A 22,351-nucleotide genomic window follows, 5' to 3' on the forward strand; every position below is an offset into this window, starting at 1 on the left:
TTTTTTTTCTTTCTGGTAGATATTGGCCATTTACAACGCTGCCGCTCACCATTCCATATCACAATAAAGGAAACGCCTGCATGCATGTCCTGGGAAGCCCATACAGCGCCCCCTAGCTGTCACAGGGGTCACTGCATCACATATACTGTATATATATATATATATATATATATATATATATATACACAGTGCCTACAAGTAGTATTCAACCCCCTGCAGATTTAGCAGGTTTACACATTCGGAATTAACTTGGCATTGTGACATTTGGACTGTAGATCAGCCTGGAAGTGTGAAATGCACTGCAGCAAAAATGAATGTTATTTCTTTGTTTAATTTTTTTTTAAATTGTGAAAAGTTTATTCAGAGGGTCATTTATTATTCCACCCTTCAAACCACCAGAATTCTGTTTGGTTCCCCTAAAGTATTAAGAAGTATTTCAGGCACAAAGAACAATGAGCTTCACATGTTTGGATTAATTATCTCTTTTTCCAGCCTTTTCTGACTATTTAAGACCCTCCCCAAACTTGTGAACAGCACTCATACATGGTCAACATGGGAAAGACAAAGGAGCATTCCAAGGCCATCAGAGACAAGATCGTGGAGGGTCACAAGGCTGGCAAGGGGTACAAATCCCTTTCCAAGGAGTTGGGCCTACCTGTCTCCACTGTTGGGAGCATCATCCGGAAGTGGAAGGCTTATGGAACTACTGTTAGCCTTCCACGGCCTGGACAGCCTTTGAAAGTTTCCTCCCGTGCCGAGGCCAGGCTTGTCCGAAGAGTCAAGGCTAACCCAAGGACAACAAGGAAGGAGCTCCGGGAAGATCTCATGGCAGTGGGGACATTGGTTTCAGTCAATACCATAAGTAACGTACTCCACCGCAATGGTCTCCGTTCCAGACGAGCCCGTAAGGTACCTTTACTTTCAAAGCGTCATGTCAAGGCTCGTCTACAGTTTGCTTATGATCACTTGGAGTACTCTGAGACAGACTGGTTCAAGGTTCTCTGGTCTGATGAGACCAAGATCGAGATCTTTGGTGCCAACCACACGTGACGTTTGGAGACTGGATGGCACTGCATACGACCCCAAGAATACCATCCCTACAGTCAAGCATGGTGGTGGCAGCATCATGCTGTGGGGCTGTTTCTCAGCCAAGGGGCCTGGCCATCTGGTCTGCATCCATGGGAAGATGGATAGCACGGCCTACCTGGAGATTTTGGCCAAGAACCTCCGCTCCTCCATCAAGGATCTTAAGATGGGTCGTCATTTCATCTTTCAACAAGACAACGACCCAAAGCACACAGCCAAGAAAACCAAGGCCTGGTTCAAGAGGCAAAAAATCAAGGTGTTGGAGTGGCCTAGTCAGTCTCCTGACCTTAACCCAATTGAAAACTTGTGGAAGGAGCTCAAGATTAAAGTCCACATGAGACACCCAAAGAACCTAGATAACTTGGAGAAGATCTGCATGGAGGAGTGGGCCAAGATAACTCCAGAGACCTGTGCCGGCCTGATCAGGTCTTATAAAAGACGATTATTAGCTGTAATTGCAAACAAGGGTTATTCCACAAAATATTAAACCTAGGGGTTGAATAATAATTGACCCACACTTGTATGTTTAAAATGTATTAAAATTTAAATGAGCAACATAACTTTTTGGTTTGTAAGATTTATGCATCTGTTAATAAATCCTGCTCTTGTGTGAAGTTTGAAGGCTCTAACTTATTTGCATCTTATCAAACCTGCTAAATCTGCAGGGGGTTGAATACTACTTGTAGGCACTGTATATATATATATATATATATATATATATATATATATATATATATATATATTAGGGTGCCAAGGAACTGCATGGTAAAAATTAAGTAGCGAGCTTTTGAAGGTCTTGCCTCCTAATTTTGTTCCTTTTTTTGGTCATAAATATTCTATAATTTTCTTTTTTTAACCCCTTCACTACCAAGGGTGGTTTGCACGTTAGCTACCGGGCGAATTTTTACAATTCTGACCACTGTCCCTTTATGAGGTCATAACTCTGAAACGCTTCCGTGGATCCCGGTGATTCTGACATTGTTTTCTCGTGACATATTGTACTTCATGTTAGTGGTAAAATTTCATTCATATAACTTGTGTTTATTTATGAGAAAAACGGAAATTTGGCGAAAATTTTGAAAATTCCGCAATTTTCCAACTTTGAATTTTTATGCCCTTAAATCACAGAGATATGGCACACAAAAAAGTTAATAAGTAACATTTGCCACATGTATACTTTACATCAGCACAATTTTGGAACCAAAATTTTTATTTGTTAGTAAGATATAAGGGTTAAAAGTTGACCAGCGATCTCTCATTTTTGCAACACCATTTTATTTTTACTGACCACATCACATTTGAAGCCACTTTGAGGGGTCTATATGATAGAAAATACCCAAAAGTGACACCATTCTAAAAACTGCACCCCTTAAGCTGCTTAAAACCATATTCAAGGAGTTTATTAACCCTTCAGGTGCGTCACAGGAATTTTTTGAATATTTAAAAAAAATTAACATTTAACTTTTTTTCACAAAAAAAATTACTTCAGGTTCAATTTTTTTTATTTTACCAAGTGTAACAGGAGAAATTGGACTGCAAAAATTATTGTGCAATTTGTCCTGAGCACGCTGATACCTGATATGTGGGGGGGAACCACTGTTTCGGCGCATGGCAGAGCTCAGAAGGGAAGGAGCGCCGTTTGACTTTTTCAATGCAAAATTGGCTGGAATTCTGATCGGACGCCATGTCGCGTTTGGAGAGCCCCTGATGTACCTAAACAGTGGAAACCCCCCACAAGTGACCCCATTTTTTAAACTAGACCCCCTAAGGAACTTATCTAGATATGTGGTGAGAACTTTGAACCCACAAGGGCTTCACAGAAGTTTATAATGTACAGCGGTACAATTAAAAAATCATATTTTTTTCACAAAATGATCTTTTCACCCCCAATTTTTATTTTCCCAAGGGTAACAGGACCCTAAAAGTTATTGTGCAATTTGTCCTGAGTACGCTGATACCCCATATGTGGGTGTAAATGACTATTTGGGCACATGGCAGAGCTCGGAAGGCAAGCAGCGCCATTTGACTTTTTTGGCTGGAATTGAGATCAGACACCATGTCGCGTTTGGAAAACCCCTGATGTACCAAAACAGTGGAAACCCCCCACAAATGACCCCATTTTGGAAACTAGACCCCCCAAGGAACTTATCTAGATGTGTGGTGAGAACTTTGAACCCCCAAGTGCTTCACAGAAGTTTATAACGCCCATGCGAGAAAATAAACATTTTTTTTTCCACAAAAATGATATTTTTGCCCCAAAATTTTTATTTTCTTAAGGGCAACAGGAGAAATAGGACCCCAAAAGTTGTTTTGCAAATTGTCCTGAGTAGGCTGATACCCCATATGAGGGGGTAAAACACTGTTTGGGTGCATGGCAGAGCTTGGAAGGGAAGGAGCACCATTTGACTTTTTCAACGCAGAATTGGCTGGAATTGAGATCAGATGCCATGTTGCGTTTGGAGAGCACCTGATGTGCGCAAATAGTGGAAACCCCCAATTCTAACCCTAACCCTAATGGGAAAATGGAAATAAATACATTTTTTTAATTTTATTATTTTTCCCTAACTAAGGGGGTGATAACGGGGGGTTTGATTTACTATTTATGGCGGTTTTTATGTTTGACAGCTGTCGCACGCTAAAAGACGCTTTTTATTGTAAAAATAGTTTTTGCATCACCACATATTGAGAGCTATAATTTTTCCATATTTTGACCCACCGAGTCATGTGAGGTCTTATTTTTTGCGGGACGAGTTGACGCTTTTATTGGTATCATGTTCGGGCATGTGACATTTTTTGATCGCTTTTTATTTCGTTTTTTGGGACGCAGAATTTACAAAAACCAGCGTTTCATGAATTTCTTTTGGGTGGTGCGTTTACGCCGTTCTGGGTGCGGTAAAATTTATAAGGCGGTTTTATTCTTCGGGTCAGTACGGTTACAGCGATACCTCATATAGGTAGTTTTTTTATGTTTTGGCGCTTTTATGCAATGAAAACAATTTTATATAAAAAATAATTATTTTTGCATCACTTTATTCTGCGAGCTATAACTTTTTATTTTTTCGCTGATGATGCTGTATGGTGGCTCGTTTTTTGCGGGACAAGATGACGTTTTCAGCGGTACCATGGATATTTATATGCGTCTTTTTGATCGCGCGTTATTGCACTTTTTGTTCGGCGGTATGATAATCATTTTTTGCTTCGTTTTTTATTTTTATTTTTTAAGGGGTTCGCTTAAGGGGTTAACTATTAGGATAGTTTTATAGCGCGGGTCGTTATGGACGCGGCGATACCAAATATGTGTACTTTTATTGTTTTTTTTTTTATTTCCAAATAATGAATTTATTGGGGAATATTTTTTTTTTTTTTTAATTTATTTGGCGATTTTTTTTAAATTATTTTTACACTTTTTTTATTTTTTTTTTACTTTATTACAATGTCCCAGGGGGGACATCACTGTCCTGTGACAGATCGCTGATCTGTCACATCACAGATCACTGTGACAGATCAGCGATCTGTCACAGGCACTGCACAGGCTTCCTCATGCCTGCGCTTTGCAGGCACTGAGGAAGCCAGCTTCCTGCAGGCCCCCGGAGGTCCCCGTCGCCATATTGGATCCGGGGACCTGCAGGAAAGGAGTCCCCCGCAGCAGCGCTGCACATTGCACTGCCATGGGGGGCTCAGGGAAGCAAGGAGGGAGCCCCCTCCCTGCCGATGCTTCCCTTTAACCCCCGGGACACTGCGATCGTGTTTGATCGCGGTGTGCAAGGGGTTAACGTGTCGGGGGCGGTCCGTGACCGCCCCTGACACATTGTGCCGGGTGTCAGCTATGATAATTAGCTGACACTCGGCCGCGATCAGCGGCGCTCACCACGTGGGCGCCGCTGATCGCGATGACGTAATATTCCGTCCATGGTAATTAGGTCCATGGTCACATGGACGGAATATTACGTCGTTTGTAGATAAGGGGTTAAGATTAGTTATCATTTACTGGTTGCTTAATGGCACATCACATTGCAGTTTTAAGTGTTTGTTTAGAATTTATCGTCATGCATATCCCGTGCTATGTATGGTATGCTATGCCATTTACTGATCAGATTAATTGATTTTATATTTTGATAGATCGGGCGTTTCTGATCACGGTGATACCAAGTGTGCGTGTGTATAATATATGAGATATATGAGATATATATATATACACACACACACACACACACACACATACACAGTACAGACCAAAGTTTGGACACACCTTCTCATTCAAAGAGTTTTCTTTATTTTCATGACTATGAAAATTGTATATTCACTCTGAAGGCATCAAAACTATGAATTAACACATGTGGAATTATATAATTAACAAAAAAGTGTGAAACAACTGAAAATACTGTATGTCTTATATTCTAGGTTCTTCACATTAGCCACCTTTTGCTTTGACTACTGCTTTACACGCTATTGGCATTCTCTTGATGAGCTTCAAGAGGTAGTCACCGGAAATGGTCTTCCAACAGTCTTGAAGGAGTTCCCAGAGATACTTAGCACTTGTTGGCCCTTTTGCCTTCACTGTGCGGTCCCAGCTCACCCCAAACCATCTCGATTGGGTTCAAAACAGCTGACATGTGCCGGAAAGGATGTGGGCTCAGCGACGGAGCCCAAATCAAAGGGAGGGAGTCCGACATTGGCGTAAATATACGCCCCATGTCGTAAAGGGGTTAAAAACATTTTCTCAGTGTGCAAAAAATAAGTACTCAGAGAGCACCTTATCCGAAAAAATGAAAACATTACAGATCTTGGAAAATGGAGACAAGATTTTTTTTTTTGAATTTTCAGTTTAAAAAAAAATGCATGTTTGGTATCTTCATATTGACCTGGATAATCAATATTGCCAGGTCACTTTTACCATACAGTGAACATGATCAATAAAAAAATTCTCAAAATAATTGTGAAAATGCACTTTTTTGCAGTTTGAACACTTGCAATTTTTGTCCCCGCTTTCCAGTACAGTACATGATGAATTAAAAAAAAAAAAAAAATCAAGCCATGACACGGCTATATTGATAAAAAAAAAAAAAAAAAAAAAGTTATGGTTCTTGGAAAAAAGGGAGGAAAAAAATAATAAAAAAAAAGCAAAAACAAAAAACACAGAAAATGCCCATAGAGTGAAGGTGTTAATACAGCTACACTACACACATACAGGTTCTTCTCACAAAATTAGAATATCGTCAAAAAGTTAATTTATTTCAGTTCTTCAATACAAAAAGTGAAACTCATATTATATAGAGTCATTACAGAGTGATCTATTTCAAGTGTTTATTTCTGTTAATGTTGATGATTATGGCTTACAGCCAATGAAAACCCAAAAGTCATTATCTCAGTAAATTAGAATACTTTATAACATCAGCTTGAAAAATGATTATATAATCAGAAATGTTGGCCTACTGAAATTTATGTTCAGTAAATGCACTCAATACTTGGTTGGGGCTCCTTTTGCATCAATTACTGCATCAATGTGGCGTGGCAGAGAGGCGATCAGCCTGTGGCACTGCTGAGGTGTTATGGAAGCCCAGGTTGCTTTGATAGCAGCCTTCAGCTCGTCTGCATTGTTGGGTCTGGTGTCTCTCATCTTCCTCTTGGCAATTCTCTATGGGGTTAAGGTCAGGCGGGTTTGCTGGCCAATCAAGCACAGCGATACTGATGTTTTTACACCAGGTATTGGTAATTTTCACAGTGTGGACAGGTGCCAAGTCCTGCTGGAGAATAAAATTTCCATCTCCATAAAGCTTGTCGGCAGAGGGAAGCATGAAGTGCTCTAAAATTTCCTGGTAGAAGGCTGCGCTGACTTTGGTCTTGATAAAACACAGTGGACCTACACCAGCAGATGACATGGCTCCCCAAACCATCACTGATTGTGGAAAGTTCACACTAGACCTCAAGCTGCTTGGATTGTGGCCTCTACACTCTTCCTCCAGACTCTGGGACCTTGATTTCCAAATGAAATGCAAAATTTACTTTTATCTCTAAACACCTTGGACCACTGAGCAACAGTCCAGTTCTTTTTCTCCTTGGCCCAGGTAAGACGCTTCTGGCATTGTCTATTGGTCATGAGTGGCTGACACAAGGAATGCGACACTTGTAGCCCTCTCCAGCACCGCATGGCTAATTATGACAAAATTCAAATTAGCCATGTGTAGTGCAATGAGGAGAGCAGCGCTGCGGAGGCAAAGGGGCCCCTGTGAGGCGGGGGGCTGCCTGCCCCCAGCGCCGACTCCACCCCCAGCTCCCCGCATTGAAGGAGGAAGGAGGCAATGAAGGAGCCTGGAGGAGAGAGCGTCAGATGCTCCCTCTCCCATCATCGCACTCTCACTGTGTTCCAGGCAGTGCAGGAGAGGAGACAGGAGCCGGGAGCAATGCAGGCATAAGGAGAAGGTGAGGAGTGTGATTTTTTTTTTTTTTATTTAAATCAGTGTGAGTACTGGACTGTGGGGCCATGCTGGGGGGGGGGGGGGGCTATATACCATGCTGGGCTGTATTATACCATGCTGTGGAGGGCTATATGCCATGCTGGGGGGCTATAGGGGGGGGGGGCTATATACCATGCTGGGCTGTATCATACTATGCTGGGGGGGGCTATATACCATACTGGGGGGTGCTATTTACCATGCTGGGATGTATTATACCATGCTGGGGGTTTATACCGGGTGAGTCATAAAGGACGGACGTTTTTAAACTAATCATAAAATCGTTAAATATTTATTAAATATAAATGTATTCACAGATTTGGTTACGTATACTAATAGCATTTGACAAATTCAAGTGTGGAAAACAACATTTGCCATGTGGTGGCCATTATCAGTGATGCATTTCCAAAGGCGTTCTTGGAAGTTGGCATCAACACGTTCCAACACAACTCTGTCGATTTGGGCAACTTCCACTCGAATAGCTTCCTTCAGTTCTTGTAATGATCGAGGCTTAAGCTTGTATACACGTGATTTGAGGTGACCCCATAAGTAATAATCGCACATGGACAGGTCTGGGGACCTAGGAGGCCAATTAATATCGCCAAACCTGGAAATGATGCGACCAGGGAAGAGAGGGCGAAGAACGTTCATTGTTGCTCCGGCTGTGTGGGCCGTTGCCCCATCTTGTTGAAACCACACACTAGAGATGGGGATATGTTGCCGTCGTAACTCAGGAACAAAGAAGTTATTTATCATGGCGATATAACGTTGTGAGTTCACGGTAACAGTATTGCCATTATCGCCTTCGAAAAAGTACGGACCGATCACGCCATATTTGCCCATAGCGCACCACACCGTTACCTTAGGGCTGTGCAGCGGTCGTTCATGTAATTCTTTCGGATTTTCATAGGCCCAATAACGGCAGTTCTGCTGATTAACCATGTCATTGACATGGAAATGAGCTTCATCACTCATGAATAAAATAAGGTTGTCGTTTTGCTCAATAATTGCTTCCATCTCATGTGCGAACTTCAGTCGCGCTGCGTAATCCCCGCGCTCCAACTGTTGCACAATGGCCAATTTATAGGGGTGGAAATGCAGGTCTAAATGCAAAATACGCCTTACTGTACGATTACTGAGGGCAAGTTCTAAAGAATGTTTCCGAGCAGATCGACTCGGACTACGCAGCATGGCTTGCCTGACGCGTTCCACATTTTCAGGGGTACGTGCCGTTCGTGGAGCCCCCGGTGGTCGTTTGTTCATTAGTGTACCTCGTGTACGGAGTGCTTCAACCCAACGTAGGATAGTGTTACGAGCGGGAACAGCTTGATTTCTGTGAATATTGAAATGACGCCGAAACTCACGCTGAACGGCTGTGATACACTCATTATTCTTGACAAAACTGTCGTACGCAAAAACGCGATGTTCTATCGTCCACGGCACCATAGCTTAAACTGAAACTAAAATAAAAACAACGCTTTCACCTCACAAACATAACCCCGCCTCCCGCACATCTCTACCTCCACCTGGTGGTGAGTTATAGCCACTTCAAATACATCCGTCCTTTATATTTAACGATTTTATGATTAGTTTAAAAACGTCCGTCCTTTATGACTCACCCGGTATATCATGCCAGGCTGTGGGGCCATGCTGGGGGGGCTATATACCATGCTGGGCTGTATTATACCATGCTGGGGGGGCTATATACCATGCTGGGCTGTATTATACCATGGTGGGGGGGCTATATACCATACTGGGGGGGCTATATACCATGCTGGGCTGTATCATACCATGCTGGGGGGGGCTATATACCATGCTGGACTGTGGGGCCATGCTGGGGGGGGGCTATATACCATGCTGGGCTGTATTATACCATGCTGGGCTGTGGGGCCATGCTGGGGGTGCTATATACCATGCTGGGCTGTATTATACCACACTGGGGGGTGCTATATACCATGATGGGATGTGGGGCCATGCTGGGGGTGCTATATACCATGCAGGGCTGTATTATACCATGCTGGGGGGGGCTATATACCATGATGGGATGTGGGGCCATGCTGGGGGTGCTATATACCATGCTGGGCTGTATTATACCATACTGGGGGGTGCTATATACCATGCTGGGCTGTATTATACCATGCTGGGGGGGCTATATACTATGCTGGGCTGTATCATACTATGCTGGGGGGGGGCTATATACCATACTGGGGGGTGCTATTTACCATGCTGGGCTGTATTATACCATGCTGGGAGTCTATATATCATGCTGGGCTGTGGGGCCATGCTGGGGGTGCTATATACCATGCTGGGCTGTATTATACCATACTGGGGGTGCTATATACCATGCTGGGCTGTATTATACCATGCTGGGGGGGGGGGGGTCTATATATCATGCTGGGCTGTATTATACCATGCTGGGGGGGCTATATAGCCTGCTGGGCTGTATTATACCATGCTGGGGGGGGGGGCTATATACCATGCTGGGCTGTATCATACCATGCTGGGGGGCTATATACCATGCTGGACTGTGGGGCCATGCTGGGGGGGCTATATACCATGCTGGGGGGGCTATATACTATGCTGGGCTGTATCATACCATGCTGAGCTGTATCATACCATGCTGGGGGGGCTATATACCATGCTGGGCTGTATCATACCATGCTGGGGGGCTATATACCATGCTGGGGGGGCTATATACCATGCTGGGCTGTATCATACCATGCTGGGGGGGGCTATATACCATGCTGAGCTGTATCATACCATGCTGGGGGGCTATATACCATGCTGGGCTGTATTATACCATGCTGGGCTGTGGGGCCATGCAGAGGGTGCTATATACCATGCTGGGCTGTATTATACCATACTGGGGGGTGCTATATACCATGCTGGGCTGTATTATACCATGCTGGGCTGTATCATACCATGCTGGGGGGGTTATATACCATGCTGGACTGTGGGGCCATGCTGGGGGGGCTATATACCATGCTGGGCTGTATCATACCATGCTGGGGGGGGCTACATACCATGCTGGGGGGGCTATATACTATGCTGGGCTGTGTTTATACCATGCTGGGCTGTGGGGCCATGCTGGGGGTGCTATATACCATGCTGGGCTGTATTATACCATACTGGGGGGCTTTATACTATGCTGGGCTGTGTTATACCATACTGGGGGGTGCTATATACCATGCTGGGCTGTATTATACCATGCTGGGGGGCTTTATACTATGCTGGGCTGTGTTATACCATACTGGGGGGTGCTATATACCATGCTGGGCTGTATTATACCATGCTGGGCTGTATCATACCATGCTGGGGGGCTATATACCATGCTGGACTGTGGGGCCATGCTGGGGGGGGCTATATACCATGCTGGGGGGGCTATATAACATGCTGGGCTGTATCATACCATGCTGGAGGGGCTATATACCATGCTGAGCTGTATCATACCATGCTGGGGGGGGGGGCTATATACCATGCTGGGCTGTATTATACCATGCTGGGGGGGGCTATATACCATGCTGGGCTGTGGGGCCATGCTGAGGGTGCTATATACCATGCTGGGCTGTATTATACCATACTGGGGGGGTGCTATATACCATGCTGGGCTGTATCATACCATGCTGCGGGGGCCATGCTGGGGGGGCTATATACCATGCTGGGGGGGCTATATACCATGCTGGGCTGTATCATACCATGCTGGGGGGGCCATGCTGGGGGGGCTATATACCATGCTGGGGGGGCTATATACCATGCTGGGCTGTATCATACCATGCTGGGGGGCTATATACCATGCTGGGCTGTATTATACCATGCTGGGCTGTGGGGCCATGCAGAGGGTGCTATATACCATGCTGGGCTGTATTATACCATACTGGGGGGTGCTATATACCATGCTGGGCTGTATCATACCATGCTGGGGGGGCCATGCTGGGGGGGCTATATACCATGCTGGGCTGTATCATACCATGCTGGGGGGGGCTACATACCATGCTGGGGGGGGGCTATATACTATGCTGGGCTGTATTTATACCATGCTGGGCTGTGGGGCCATGCTGGGGGTGCTATATACCATGCTGGGCTGTATTATACCATAATGGGGGGCGCTATATACCATGCTGGGCTGTATTATACCATGCTGGGGGGGGGCTATATACCATGCTGGGGGAAGCTATATACCATGCTGGGGGGGGTCTATATACCATGCTGGGCTGTATTATACCATGCTGGGGGGGCTATATACCATGCTGGGCTGTATTATACCATGTTGGGGGGGCTATATACCATGCTGGGCTGTATTATACCATGCTGGGGGGAGATATATACCATGCTGGGGGGAGCTATATACCATGCTGGGGGGCTTTATACTATGCTGGGCTGTATTATACCATGCTGGGGGGCTATATACCATGTTGGGGGGGCTATATACCATGCTGGGCTGTATTATACCATTCTGGGGGGGGGCTATATACCATGGTGGGCTATATACCATGGTGGGCTGTACACCATGGTGGGCTGGGCTATATACCATGTGGTGCTGGGCTATATACTATGCAGCTGTGTTATATACCATGGGGGGTACATTTTACATTATATTCTATAAGGGGAGGCTGTGTTATATAATATGGGGGGCTACATTATATTCTATGGGGAGGTGGGCTGTATTATATTCTAGTTGGGACTACATTATATTCTATATGGGGGCTGTATTATATTTATTATATTCTATGGGGGCTACATTATACTATATGAGGAGGGCTACATTGTATTCTATGGAGGGGCTAGATTATACTATATAAGGGGCTGAATTATATCCTATGAGGGGGTTGCCATATATTCTATGGAGGGGCTGCATTATACTATATGGGAGGGGACTGCATTATATTCTATGGGGGGTTACATTATGTTCTATACAGATATTATATCCAGCCCTGCATAGCCTCAATATTAGATAACAACAAATAACAAATAACTTTGTTGCCCTATGAAGGGTTGGGGGGGCCAGAAAAATTTCTTGCACAGGGGCCCACTACAGTCTGTGTCCGCCCCTGTTGTAGCCCATGTCTTGGATGCGTCTGTGTGTGGTGGCTCTTGAAGCAGTGACTCCAGCAGCAGTCCACTCCTTGTGAATCTCCCCCAAATTTTTGAATGGCCTTTCCTTAACAATCCTTTCAAGGGTGCGGTTATCCCTGTTGCTTGTGCTCCTTTTTCTACCACACTTTTTTCCTTCCACTCAACTTTCCATTAATATGCTTGGATACAGCAGGCTGTGAAGAGTCAGCTTCTTTAGCAATGACCTTTTGTGGCTTACCCTCCTTGTGTAGTGTGTCAGTGACTGTCTTCTGGACATCTGTCAAGTCAGCAGTCTTCCCCATGATTGTGGAGCCTACTGAAACAGACTAAGGGACCTTTTTAAACGCTTGGGAAGCCTTTGCAGGTCTTTTTTGTTGGGTTTTCATTGGCTCTAAGCCATAATTATCAACATTAATAGAAATAAAACACGTAAAATCGATCACTCTTTCTGTAATGATTATATAATATACGAGTTTCACTTTTTGTATTGAAGAATTGAAATAAAGTAACTTTTTAATGATATTCTAATTTTGTGAGAAGCACCTGTGCATAGAAAGGTTTAATGATTAGGGGTTTAGTTGGGACTTTAAAGTGGTGTTCCCAAGTTTGAAAGTTATCACTTAACCAAAGGGTAGGGGATAATATTCTGATCACTAGGGATCTATCCGCTGTGGCCCCCACCAATTTCAAGAACTGGTGCACTGAAGAGCCCCGGCTGAATGGAACAGAGGTGGATCACGCGCACTGCTTCTCCATTCATTCCAATAGGAGTGCTGAGGACCAGACAAGCACTGCACTCGGCAAATTAAGAATTAATGAAGTGGCAGTGTGCATGATGGACCTTCGCTACAGTCAAAACCCTAGTACTCGAGATTGGTGAAGGCCACAACGATCGGACTCCCAGAGATTGGAAAGATGTCCCTATCCCGCAGATAGTCAACTTTTAAACTGCAGAACACCTCTTTAACATTCAAAATAACCCAAATACATGAATTACCTACCAAAGACTATGAGAAAAAAAGAAATCATAGTGAGACAAGCTTACCTATCTTCTGCAACCAGAGAGAAATCTCTTGCGAGAGGATGCACATTAACAGTACGGACGTAGTTCAAGTGCAGAAAACCACGAACATTGTGTGTATTTGGTGGAGTCCTGCAGTCCACCACTGATAGCTTCGAATCAAAGTGACTAACTATGAGAACAGAACCGTCCGCTGAAAGGAAGTCAAACGAGGAAAGGCTTTCTTCCCCACGATAAACCTAGACAGGAACATAAAACAAGTTAGCATTTAATAAAGTAAGCAGTATGGACGTGAGAACATTCACCTCTGGTGAGATGATGGACCTTCACTGCTACATTTTATTCTCCTGTATGCCTGGTTTTAGATATCTTTGAAAACACTGTTGTGCGGCAAAACTCTGGGTCTGCATGTGCCACTTACACCAGCAAAAATTAAAAATGTCCCTTCACAGTCTTGAAAGGCAGCATAAAGCGAGGAAGGCAGAAAGAATTGCTGACAGACAACAACCCTTTACGAGCATCTGACAGACCGATATTAATGGTTTGTAGCCTCAGTTGGTTCTTGGTATCGTGAGCCAAAACCGATCAGACTGATAGGTAGATGTGCAAAGCTTGTAAGACTGGGAGCTAAGGGGTAAGGTTTCTCCATGTGGAGAGTGGCAAGCCGGTTCTGATAAATTGCTGTTTGGGTTCAAAGCGGTTTGCTTTGCCCTGGTGGCAAACTCAAGAAATGAAGAAATGCTGGAAAGAATTTTTATTGAATGTTTGTACCGTCGACGCATTTTAAAGTTATCTAACTTCTTCCTCCGGACATAAAACCAAAACCAGGCTGGACATGTCAGAGTGTGAGGAGACTTATATGCCATGCATGCTCCTCTGGGAAATTAAATATGCAATTTGCATATCTAAGCTTGTAAAAGACGCGTCATGGCCGCCACTGTTTTACTGGAAGAATTTGGAACTATAATTTCACTTATGGCATTTTATGTATATGAGTGAGTGAACTCACCTCATCAAAAACAGAGCGGGATATGTCTCCGCAGCGTATTGTCCCTTCCCGACCGGCCGACAGCAGGCGCTCAGCATTTGATGGTGAGAAACCAATAGAACAGACTCTGGAATGGAGGAGTGGAAATCGATATACCCCAGCAGACTGCTGTTATCATATATAAAAAAAGCATGAGGCAATATAAGAAGAGGGGGAGCATTGAAATATTCAATATATTCATATGGAATTCATTATATACACACACATATGGAGCGCAGGGCAATATGTATGTAAAAAGCCATGCTGTGGGACAAGTCGCACAATACACTGGGGGCCGTGCACAACAACTACAGCACGGCTAGATCACATTACTTGGTGGGTACTACACGTAATATGTCATTACTTCTATACAATGCAGGAAACGGTCAAATTCTAGCTATGCATGCAAAGACTTGAGGGTCTACGCAAAATAGCAAAGACATGTCCGATTATAAACGGATTGTCTATGGTTGAGTGAATAAAAATTAATTGGGCAGCACTCGGATGCCATCTGAGTGTGCTCTGCGTTTCACTGACTGTTACATAAGATAAACTTTTTTTTCCCCACGTACGAGAAAAACTGATCACACTTGGATTAAACTGATAAAATTCTGTTCAAAATCACTGATGAAACTGTCAGGTTTGCATGCATGTGAAAAAAAAAAAAAAAAAAAAAAAAAAAAAAAAAATCGATGTCTGAATAAGGCCTTAGAAAGACCAAACATCATTTTTACTTTTATTATAAGGGTTATCGGGTCGAAATCGATAAGTCTGCAGTCATTATGTTACTGCAGACTTATTAAGTTCCCCAGCGAACGCACTGTGTGCCGCGAGGATTCCCCAGTTTCAAAGCCGGGACCTGAGGGTATGTATGAGTTATAGATACTCCTGGCCAGACAGCCTGTCCAGTAGGCGCAGCCTTGCTCCATACATGTTTGGTGGGAGGCCGCACCCTCCACTCGGCCATGCCCACTGGACCGCTGCGTCACTAGACAGGGAGCGGCATCGCTCAATACAAGTGTATGGAGTGAGGCCAAGCCCACTGGATGGGCTCTGGCTGGGAGTATGTATAACTCATATGTCACGGCTCAGAAACCGGCGAATCCTCGCAGCGCACAGTGCGTAAGCTGGAGAGATTCATGAGTCTGCAGTCACACAGACTGCAATCGTATTGATTTGGACCAGACAAGCCCTTGAAATATTCAGGTTAATTATTCCTTTTGGACTGACAGCTCTGCAGTAGTTCAATAAAAAAAAAAAAATCAATCAAAAACACGTTGCCTAATTATTGTGCACGCAGTATATATACGTCCTAGCTGAAATTTGTAGTAAGATTGCAGCGATACTAATCTTGTATAGTTTAATTTAAATTAAATATGTGAAAATTCTTGACAAAAAATAGATATTGCTTGTTATGCCATTTTCCAAATGGTTACTACATTCACACACAAAGAACATAAACCATATAATGTGACTGATATATACCATATCCCACAAGCCAATGACACCACGCATGTCTCCGCCTGCCACAAGGGTACTTGTATTTGATGGATGAATAGCTAAACAGCAAACATAGCTGGGGACAACACGAGCGATAGTCTGCTTGTCCGTCGTCATTGACATCAAGTCGTTTACATAACTGAAACAAAAGTTAGGAGACATATACGTAAGCTACTGAAACAACCATGACGATAGTATCCACATCTCCATGTAAATTCCTAATATATGTAATAATAATAAATTTTATTTTTATAGCGCCGACATATTCCGCAGCACTTTACATTTCAGAGGGGATTTGTACAGACAATAGACATTACAGCATAACAATAACCACATAGATTATAACAGATACCAAGAGGAATGAGGGCCCTGCTCGCAAGCTTATAGTCTATGAGGAAAGAGGTAGACATGAAAGGTGGGTGGTAACAGTTGCCCTGATTGTATGGACCAGCCATAATGTTAAGTGTGTAACAGTACAGACACAGAGGGCTAATGGATGCATAAAGCATGTGGGAACATGATGCAGGAAATCTGGTTATGGTAAAACTTTTGGCTGTGCCACACAGGGATAGATTAGGTTAATGTGTTAAGGCGATAGGCCAGTCTGAATAAATGCGTTTTCAGGGCGCGCTTAAAATTGTGGGGATTGGGGACTAATCGTATTGACGTGGGAAGTGCATTCCAAAGAATTGGCGCAGCACGTGTAAAGTCTTGGAGACGGGAGTGGGAGGTTCTGACTATTGAGGATGCTAACCTCAGGTCATCAGCAGAACGGAGGGCGCGGGTAGGGTGGTATACTGAAACAAGGGAGGAGATGTAAGGTGGTGCTGAGCTATGGAGGGCTTTGTGGGTGAGGGTAATAAGTTTATACTGAATTCTGGAGTGGATGGGTAGCCAGTGTAATGACTGGCACAAGGTAGAGGCATCGGTGTAACGATTGGTGAGGAATATGATCCTGGCTGCAGCATTCAAGACAGATTGGAGAGGGGAGAGTTTGGTAAGAGGGAGACCGATTAGAAGAGAGTTACAATAGTCGAGATGAGAATGAGTCAAAAGTAAGAAAAGGTCGAATTCTAGAAATGTTTTTGAGGTGCAGATGACAAGAGCGAGCCAGTGATGGAATGTGGGGGGCAAAGTAAAGCTCGGAATCAAGTATGACCCCAAGACAGCGGGCCTGTTGCTGGGGAGTAATAGTGGAACCACACACGGAAATGGCAATGCCGGGTATAGGTACATTAGTAGAGGGAGGAAACACCAGGAGTTCAGTCTTTGACAGGTTCAGTTTCAGATATAGTGAGGACATGATATTAGACACAGCGTTTAGACAATCGCCGGTGTTTTCTAGAAAGGCTGGCGTGATGTCAGGAGAAGAAGCGTATAATTGGGTGTCATCAGCATAGAGATGGTACTGGAAACCAAATCTACTGATTGTTTGACCAATAGGGGCAGTGTACAAGGAGAAGAGGAGGGGGCCTAGAACCGATCCTTGAGGGACCCCAACAGTAAGGGGAAGGTGAGAGGAGGAGGAACCGGCAAAAGATACAGTAAAGGAGTGGTCGGAGAGATAGGAGGAGAACCATGAGAGAACGGTGTCCTTGAGGCCAATGGAACGGAGCATAGTGAGGAGGAGCTGATGATCCACAGTGTCGAATGCTGCAGAGAGATCCAAGAGAATTAGCATGGAGTAATGACCATTTGATTTAGCTGTAAGCAGATCATTAGAGACTTTAGTGAGGGCAGTTTCAGTGGAGTGTAAAGAGCGGAAACCGGATTGGAGAGGGTCGAGAAGAGAGTTTTCTGAGATAGCGGATAAGACGGGAGTGGACCAGGCGTTCCAGGAGTTTAGAGATGAAGGGAAGATTAGAGACAGGTCTATAGTTAGCGGCACAGTTTTGGTCGAGGGATGGCTTTTTAAGTAGTGGATGTATGATGGCATGCTTAAATGAGGGAAAAATACCAGAAGAGAGAGAGGTTAAATATTTTAGTTAGGTGAGGGGTGACAGCAGGGGAAAGGGACTGGAGATGTGACGGAAATAGGTCACTGGTGCAAGTGGTTGGGCGAGAAGATGCAAGGAGCCTGCTTACTTCTGTGACTGGTTCAAAATCAGAGAGTGAGCTAGATGCAGTGGGGGAGGGAGGACAGTGCATGGTATGAGGTGATTGGGAGATAATTTTCTGTCGAATCTGGTCAATTTTTTCTTTGAAGTAACTGGCCAGTTCGTCAGCTCGGAGCTCCGTGGTTGGGGCCTGTACTCTTGGGTTGAGTAGAGAATGAAAAGTGTCAGAGACGTTTCGGGTTATTGGACAGTGAGGTGATGAGCGTGTTGAAATAGGCTTGTTTGGAGAGGTGAAGGGCAGTGTTGTATGTTCTAAGCATAAACTTATAATGGATGAAATCTTCGTTTAGATTGGATTTTCTCCACAGACGTTCGGCGCACCTGGAGCACCGCTGCAGGAAACGTGTTTGCACCGTGTGCCAGGGTTGTCGCCGTCTGTGTTGTGGTGTTCTATTTATAGGGGGTGCAAATTCATCCAGGGCACTTTGAAGTGTTTCATTGTAATGCTTCAATGCAGAATCAGGACATGAGAGGGAGAAGATAGGGGCCAATGAAGACTGCAAGTTCTTCATAAGTTTCTGGGTGTTAATGGCCTGTATGTTTCTATAAGCCTGGACAGTGGGGGTGACCTGAGCAGCCTGGCAGTTCTTGATAGAGAATGAAAGAAGATTGTGGTCAGAGAGCGGGAGAGGGGAGTTTGCAAAATCATCCACTGCACAAAGCCGAGAGAAGATCAAGTCGAGGGAGTTTCCGTCTTCATGAATTGGAGAATTAGTAAGCTGCGAAAGGCCAAATGAGGAGGTTAGAGATAAAAGGCGAGTAGCAGATGGGGAGAGGGGAAGAGCAATGGGGATGTTGAAATCTCCCATGATGAGGGTAGGGATGTCACAGGAGAGAAAATGTGGAAGCCAAGTGGCAAAATGATCCAGGAACTCATGGGAGGGGCTGGGAGGACGATATACCACCGCCACTCGCATGGAGAAGGGGGTGTAGAGTCTGACGGCATGGACCTCAAAAGAAGGGAAGACTAGTGAGGGTAGTTGAGGGATAACCTGAAAGGTACATTTTGGTGATAGGAGCAGACCAACGCCTCCACCTGCTCTATTGTCTGATCTTGGGGTATGAGAGAAGTTTAGCCCCCTGTATGAAAGAGCAGCAGCAGCGGTAGTGTCTGACTGCTGGATCCAGGTTTCAGTAAGAGCCAGGAGGTTAAGAGAATTGGAAAGGAAGAAGTCATGGATGAAGGAGTTTGTTACACACAGAGCGAGAATTCCAAAGTGCACAATTAAGAGAGACAGAAGGCATGCAGGGAATATTAATAAGATTAGAGGGGTTTCTGAGTGTAGCAGTCGGGGGGTTTGACTTTCTATAACATGGGGGACCAGGGTTGGGAGCAATGTCTCCTGCGACTAGGAGAAGGAGGATAGAAAGAGTGAGCAGATGGTTAAGTGATTTGTAAGAGCGTCTCTTATGTTGAATGGTGGGACTGACTGGATCTGTGCAATTTAACATTGTGAAAAGAGCGTGAGTGCTATACATAGGAGAGGAAAGAAGCGAGGGGCCGATATGGATGGAGTGTAGAGAGTTAATGCCAGGGCGGTGGATGTGTGAGAATACAGCGGCCAGGATATAAATTACACAAATGCATATGGTATATATTTGATATACTCCAAATGTACAGGGAGTAGATGTATATAATTGTCTTACCCGTCTCCTGCCCTGTCTAACTGCCATATGTAGGGGATAAAAGATATTTCATGGGGTCACAATAAAGCTTTGAATGTTAAAAATTGGAAAATTGGAGATAAGCAGATCCACTACAGAGTCAAATTTCCCTAAACTCGCATGTCCCTACAAATTTGAACTCTCTGCAAACTGTCACTATATGAGCAGTCACAGGGCTGAGACAATGGGTAGGCACCTGCTTAGGGGGCTACCTCCTGCCTCCCAAATGGGGGCGCATTGCGCTGAATGCCTGCGTCCGCCCAGCGCTTTCCCCCAGCCGCAGACATTCAGCACGGTGACGTCGGGGCACAGGCACAGAGGGGAGCACTGTCAGTCACTGAGACCGCTAGCCCCTCTCTCTGCCTGCGCTCCAGCCGTCGATCCTTCCCCGCACTCAATTGTATTTGCTTCTGTCAGACGTGATACAACTGAAGTGAGAGCCGCCCGGGACAGGTGCAGAGGAGCTGTAATCAAATCAGCTGCCCGCCCTGTCGGGAACTCCAGCATGACACAAGCCATTTGGAGACAGCGCATGTCGGAGGGCACTGCTGCACGTCATAGGAGAGTTGACAGTGGCTATGCCAAACAAAGCTGCAATTAGGTGAGCATAATCTTTTTTTTCTTATACTATTTAACTAATGAATGGTGGCCATCACAAGCAGAGTTGTGGGGATATTATACTGGGGGATGCTGGCTGTGGGGGACATATTATACTGGGGGGATGCTGGCTGTAGGTGACATACAGGGGTAGGCTGGCTGTGGAGGGCATTACATTGGGAGATGCTGGCTGTGGGGGGCATATTATACTGTAGGATGCAAGCTGTGGGGGACATATTATACTGGAGGATGCCGGCTGTGGGGGACATATTATACCGGGGGATGCCAGCAGTGGGGGACATATTAAACTGGGGTTTACAGGCTGTGGAGTACATATTATACTGGGGATGCTATCTGTAGGGTACATGTTCTACTGGGGGATGCTGGTTGTAGGGTACATGTTCTACTGAGGGATGCTGACTGTAGGGTACATGTTCTACTGGGGGATGGTAAGCTCTAAGGTACATGTACTACTGGGGGATGCTGATGTGGGGTACATGTTATATCTGAGTTTTGGGGGCCTCATACTGTATATTGGGGGTCTGTTGTGGATATTGTACTGTATAGGCAACTGTGGTCACCATTATACCGTGTAAGGAACATGTGTGAGGAGGGGGTACAGTTTGGAGAGAACAAAGTGGTGGGCAGTATGAAGGCATAGTGTGAAGAGGGAGCAGAGAATGGATGTGGAGTGGGGGCAGGATGGAGTGGGGGCACAGTATAAAGAGTGGTTAGCATGGCAGGGTAGTGTGGAGATATAAAGAGTGAAAGGGAAAAAAGTGGAGATGGAAAGGCCATGGTATAGGCCGTGGTTCATAGGGGCAATGGTGTGGCAGTTATCTAATATATACTTACCTTGTAATGTCTTCACATCATGTTCCGTCCAGATGTCTCCGGATCCCAGAATTCCAAGAGGCGGAAGGTCACTGACCGCCATTTTGAGACACCCAAGTGATGGGTGTCTCAATATGGATACTGCTGGTGGTACCAGCTTATTGCGCGGTACCACCAGAGGAACACTGTGGCACCACACACTGTATACGCCGTACGCAGCCTCTTGCGCGGTACCATCAGTGGAACACGCCGCCACTGGGATCAGCCGAATGATTCACTGACCGCTGTCATCTTTGTACAGGAGGAGCGCATGCGCAGTTTTAAAATGACAGCCGCTATCTGTCTGCACAAAGATGGCAGCGGTCTGATTTACTGTGCCTGTGCGAATTCCAAGCTGGCGCAGTGAATCATTCGGCTGCTCCCGGCAGCAGATGCGCAATGTGTCTACAGGCAGAGGAATCCGGTCACATTAAAGGGGTTTTCCCACAAACGAAAGTTAATTTTAAAAATTGTCTGTGTCTGACCGTACAGAGCATACCACATCTCCTGGGCAGGGGAGGAAGCAAGAGACATTACTGACATTACAGCAGGGGATCACAGAGGATTCATTTTGTGAGGTAAAATATTTCTATGACTGTTTTTAAACAATATTTTACCTCACAAAATGTATCCTCTGCGATCTCCTGCTGCTATGTCAGTGTTGTCTTCTGCTTCCTCCCCTGCCGAGGAGCTGTGGTGTGTTCTGTACAGTCAGATACAGACAATTTTTAAAATGAACTTAAGTCAGCACATGGGGAAAGGGAAAGAGGATAGGTGGGTGAGCATAATGGGGGGGGGGGGGAGGAGATTCTCAACGCCGCAAAGCCTGCCCCCATCATGACATTACCACCCTTCCGATGCGATAGCATTGGGCCTCCATCTAGTAGCTGATAATGGCAGACAGTGGGGTGGTTATAGATCATGAAGGCGGACAGTGTGG

At 45.0% G+C, this 22,351-nt stretch overlaps 1 protein-coding gene across 3 annotated transcripts in view; it reads right to left on the reverse strand.

Moving 5' to 3' along the window:
* Nucleotides 1-22,351, reverse strand: part of WDR76 (WD repeat domain 76) — a 286,518-nt gene that overhangs the window by 62,391 nt on the left and 201,776 nt on the right. For all 3 annotated transcript variants that reach the window (XM_073569001.1, XM_073569000.1, XM_073568999.1), the window contains exons 10-12: nt 16,145-16,298; nt 14,642-14,788; nt 13,657-13,871 (exon numbers count right to left, since the gene is read on the reverse strand). In XM_073569001.1, coding sequence (XP_073425102.1) covers nt 13,657-13,871; nt 14,642-14,788; nt 16,145-16,298 — 516 coding nt within the window. The remainder of the gene's footprint in view (nt 1-13,656; nt 13,872-14,641; nt 14,789-16,144; nt 16,299-22,351) is intronic.

Source organism: Dendrobates tinctorius, unplaced genomic scaffold (assembly GCF_039654945.1).
Source record: "Dendrobates tinctorius isolate UK_male_01 unplaced genomic scaffold, ASM3965494v1 ptg000022l, whole genome shotgun sequence".
Lineage (NCBI taxonomy): Eukaryota > Metazoa > Chordata > Amphibia > Anura > Dendrobatidae > Dendrobates > Dendrobates tinctorius.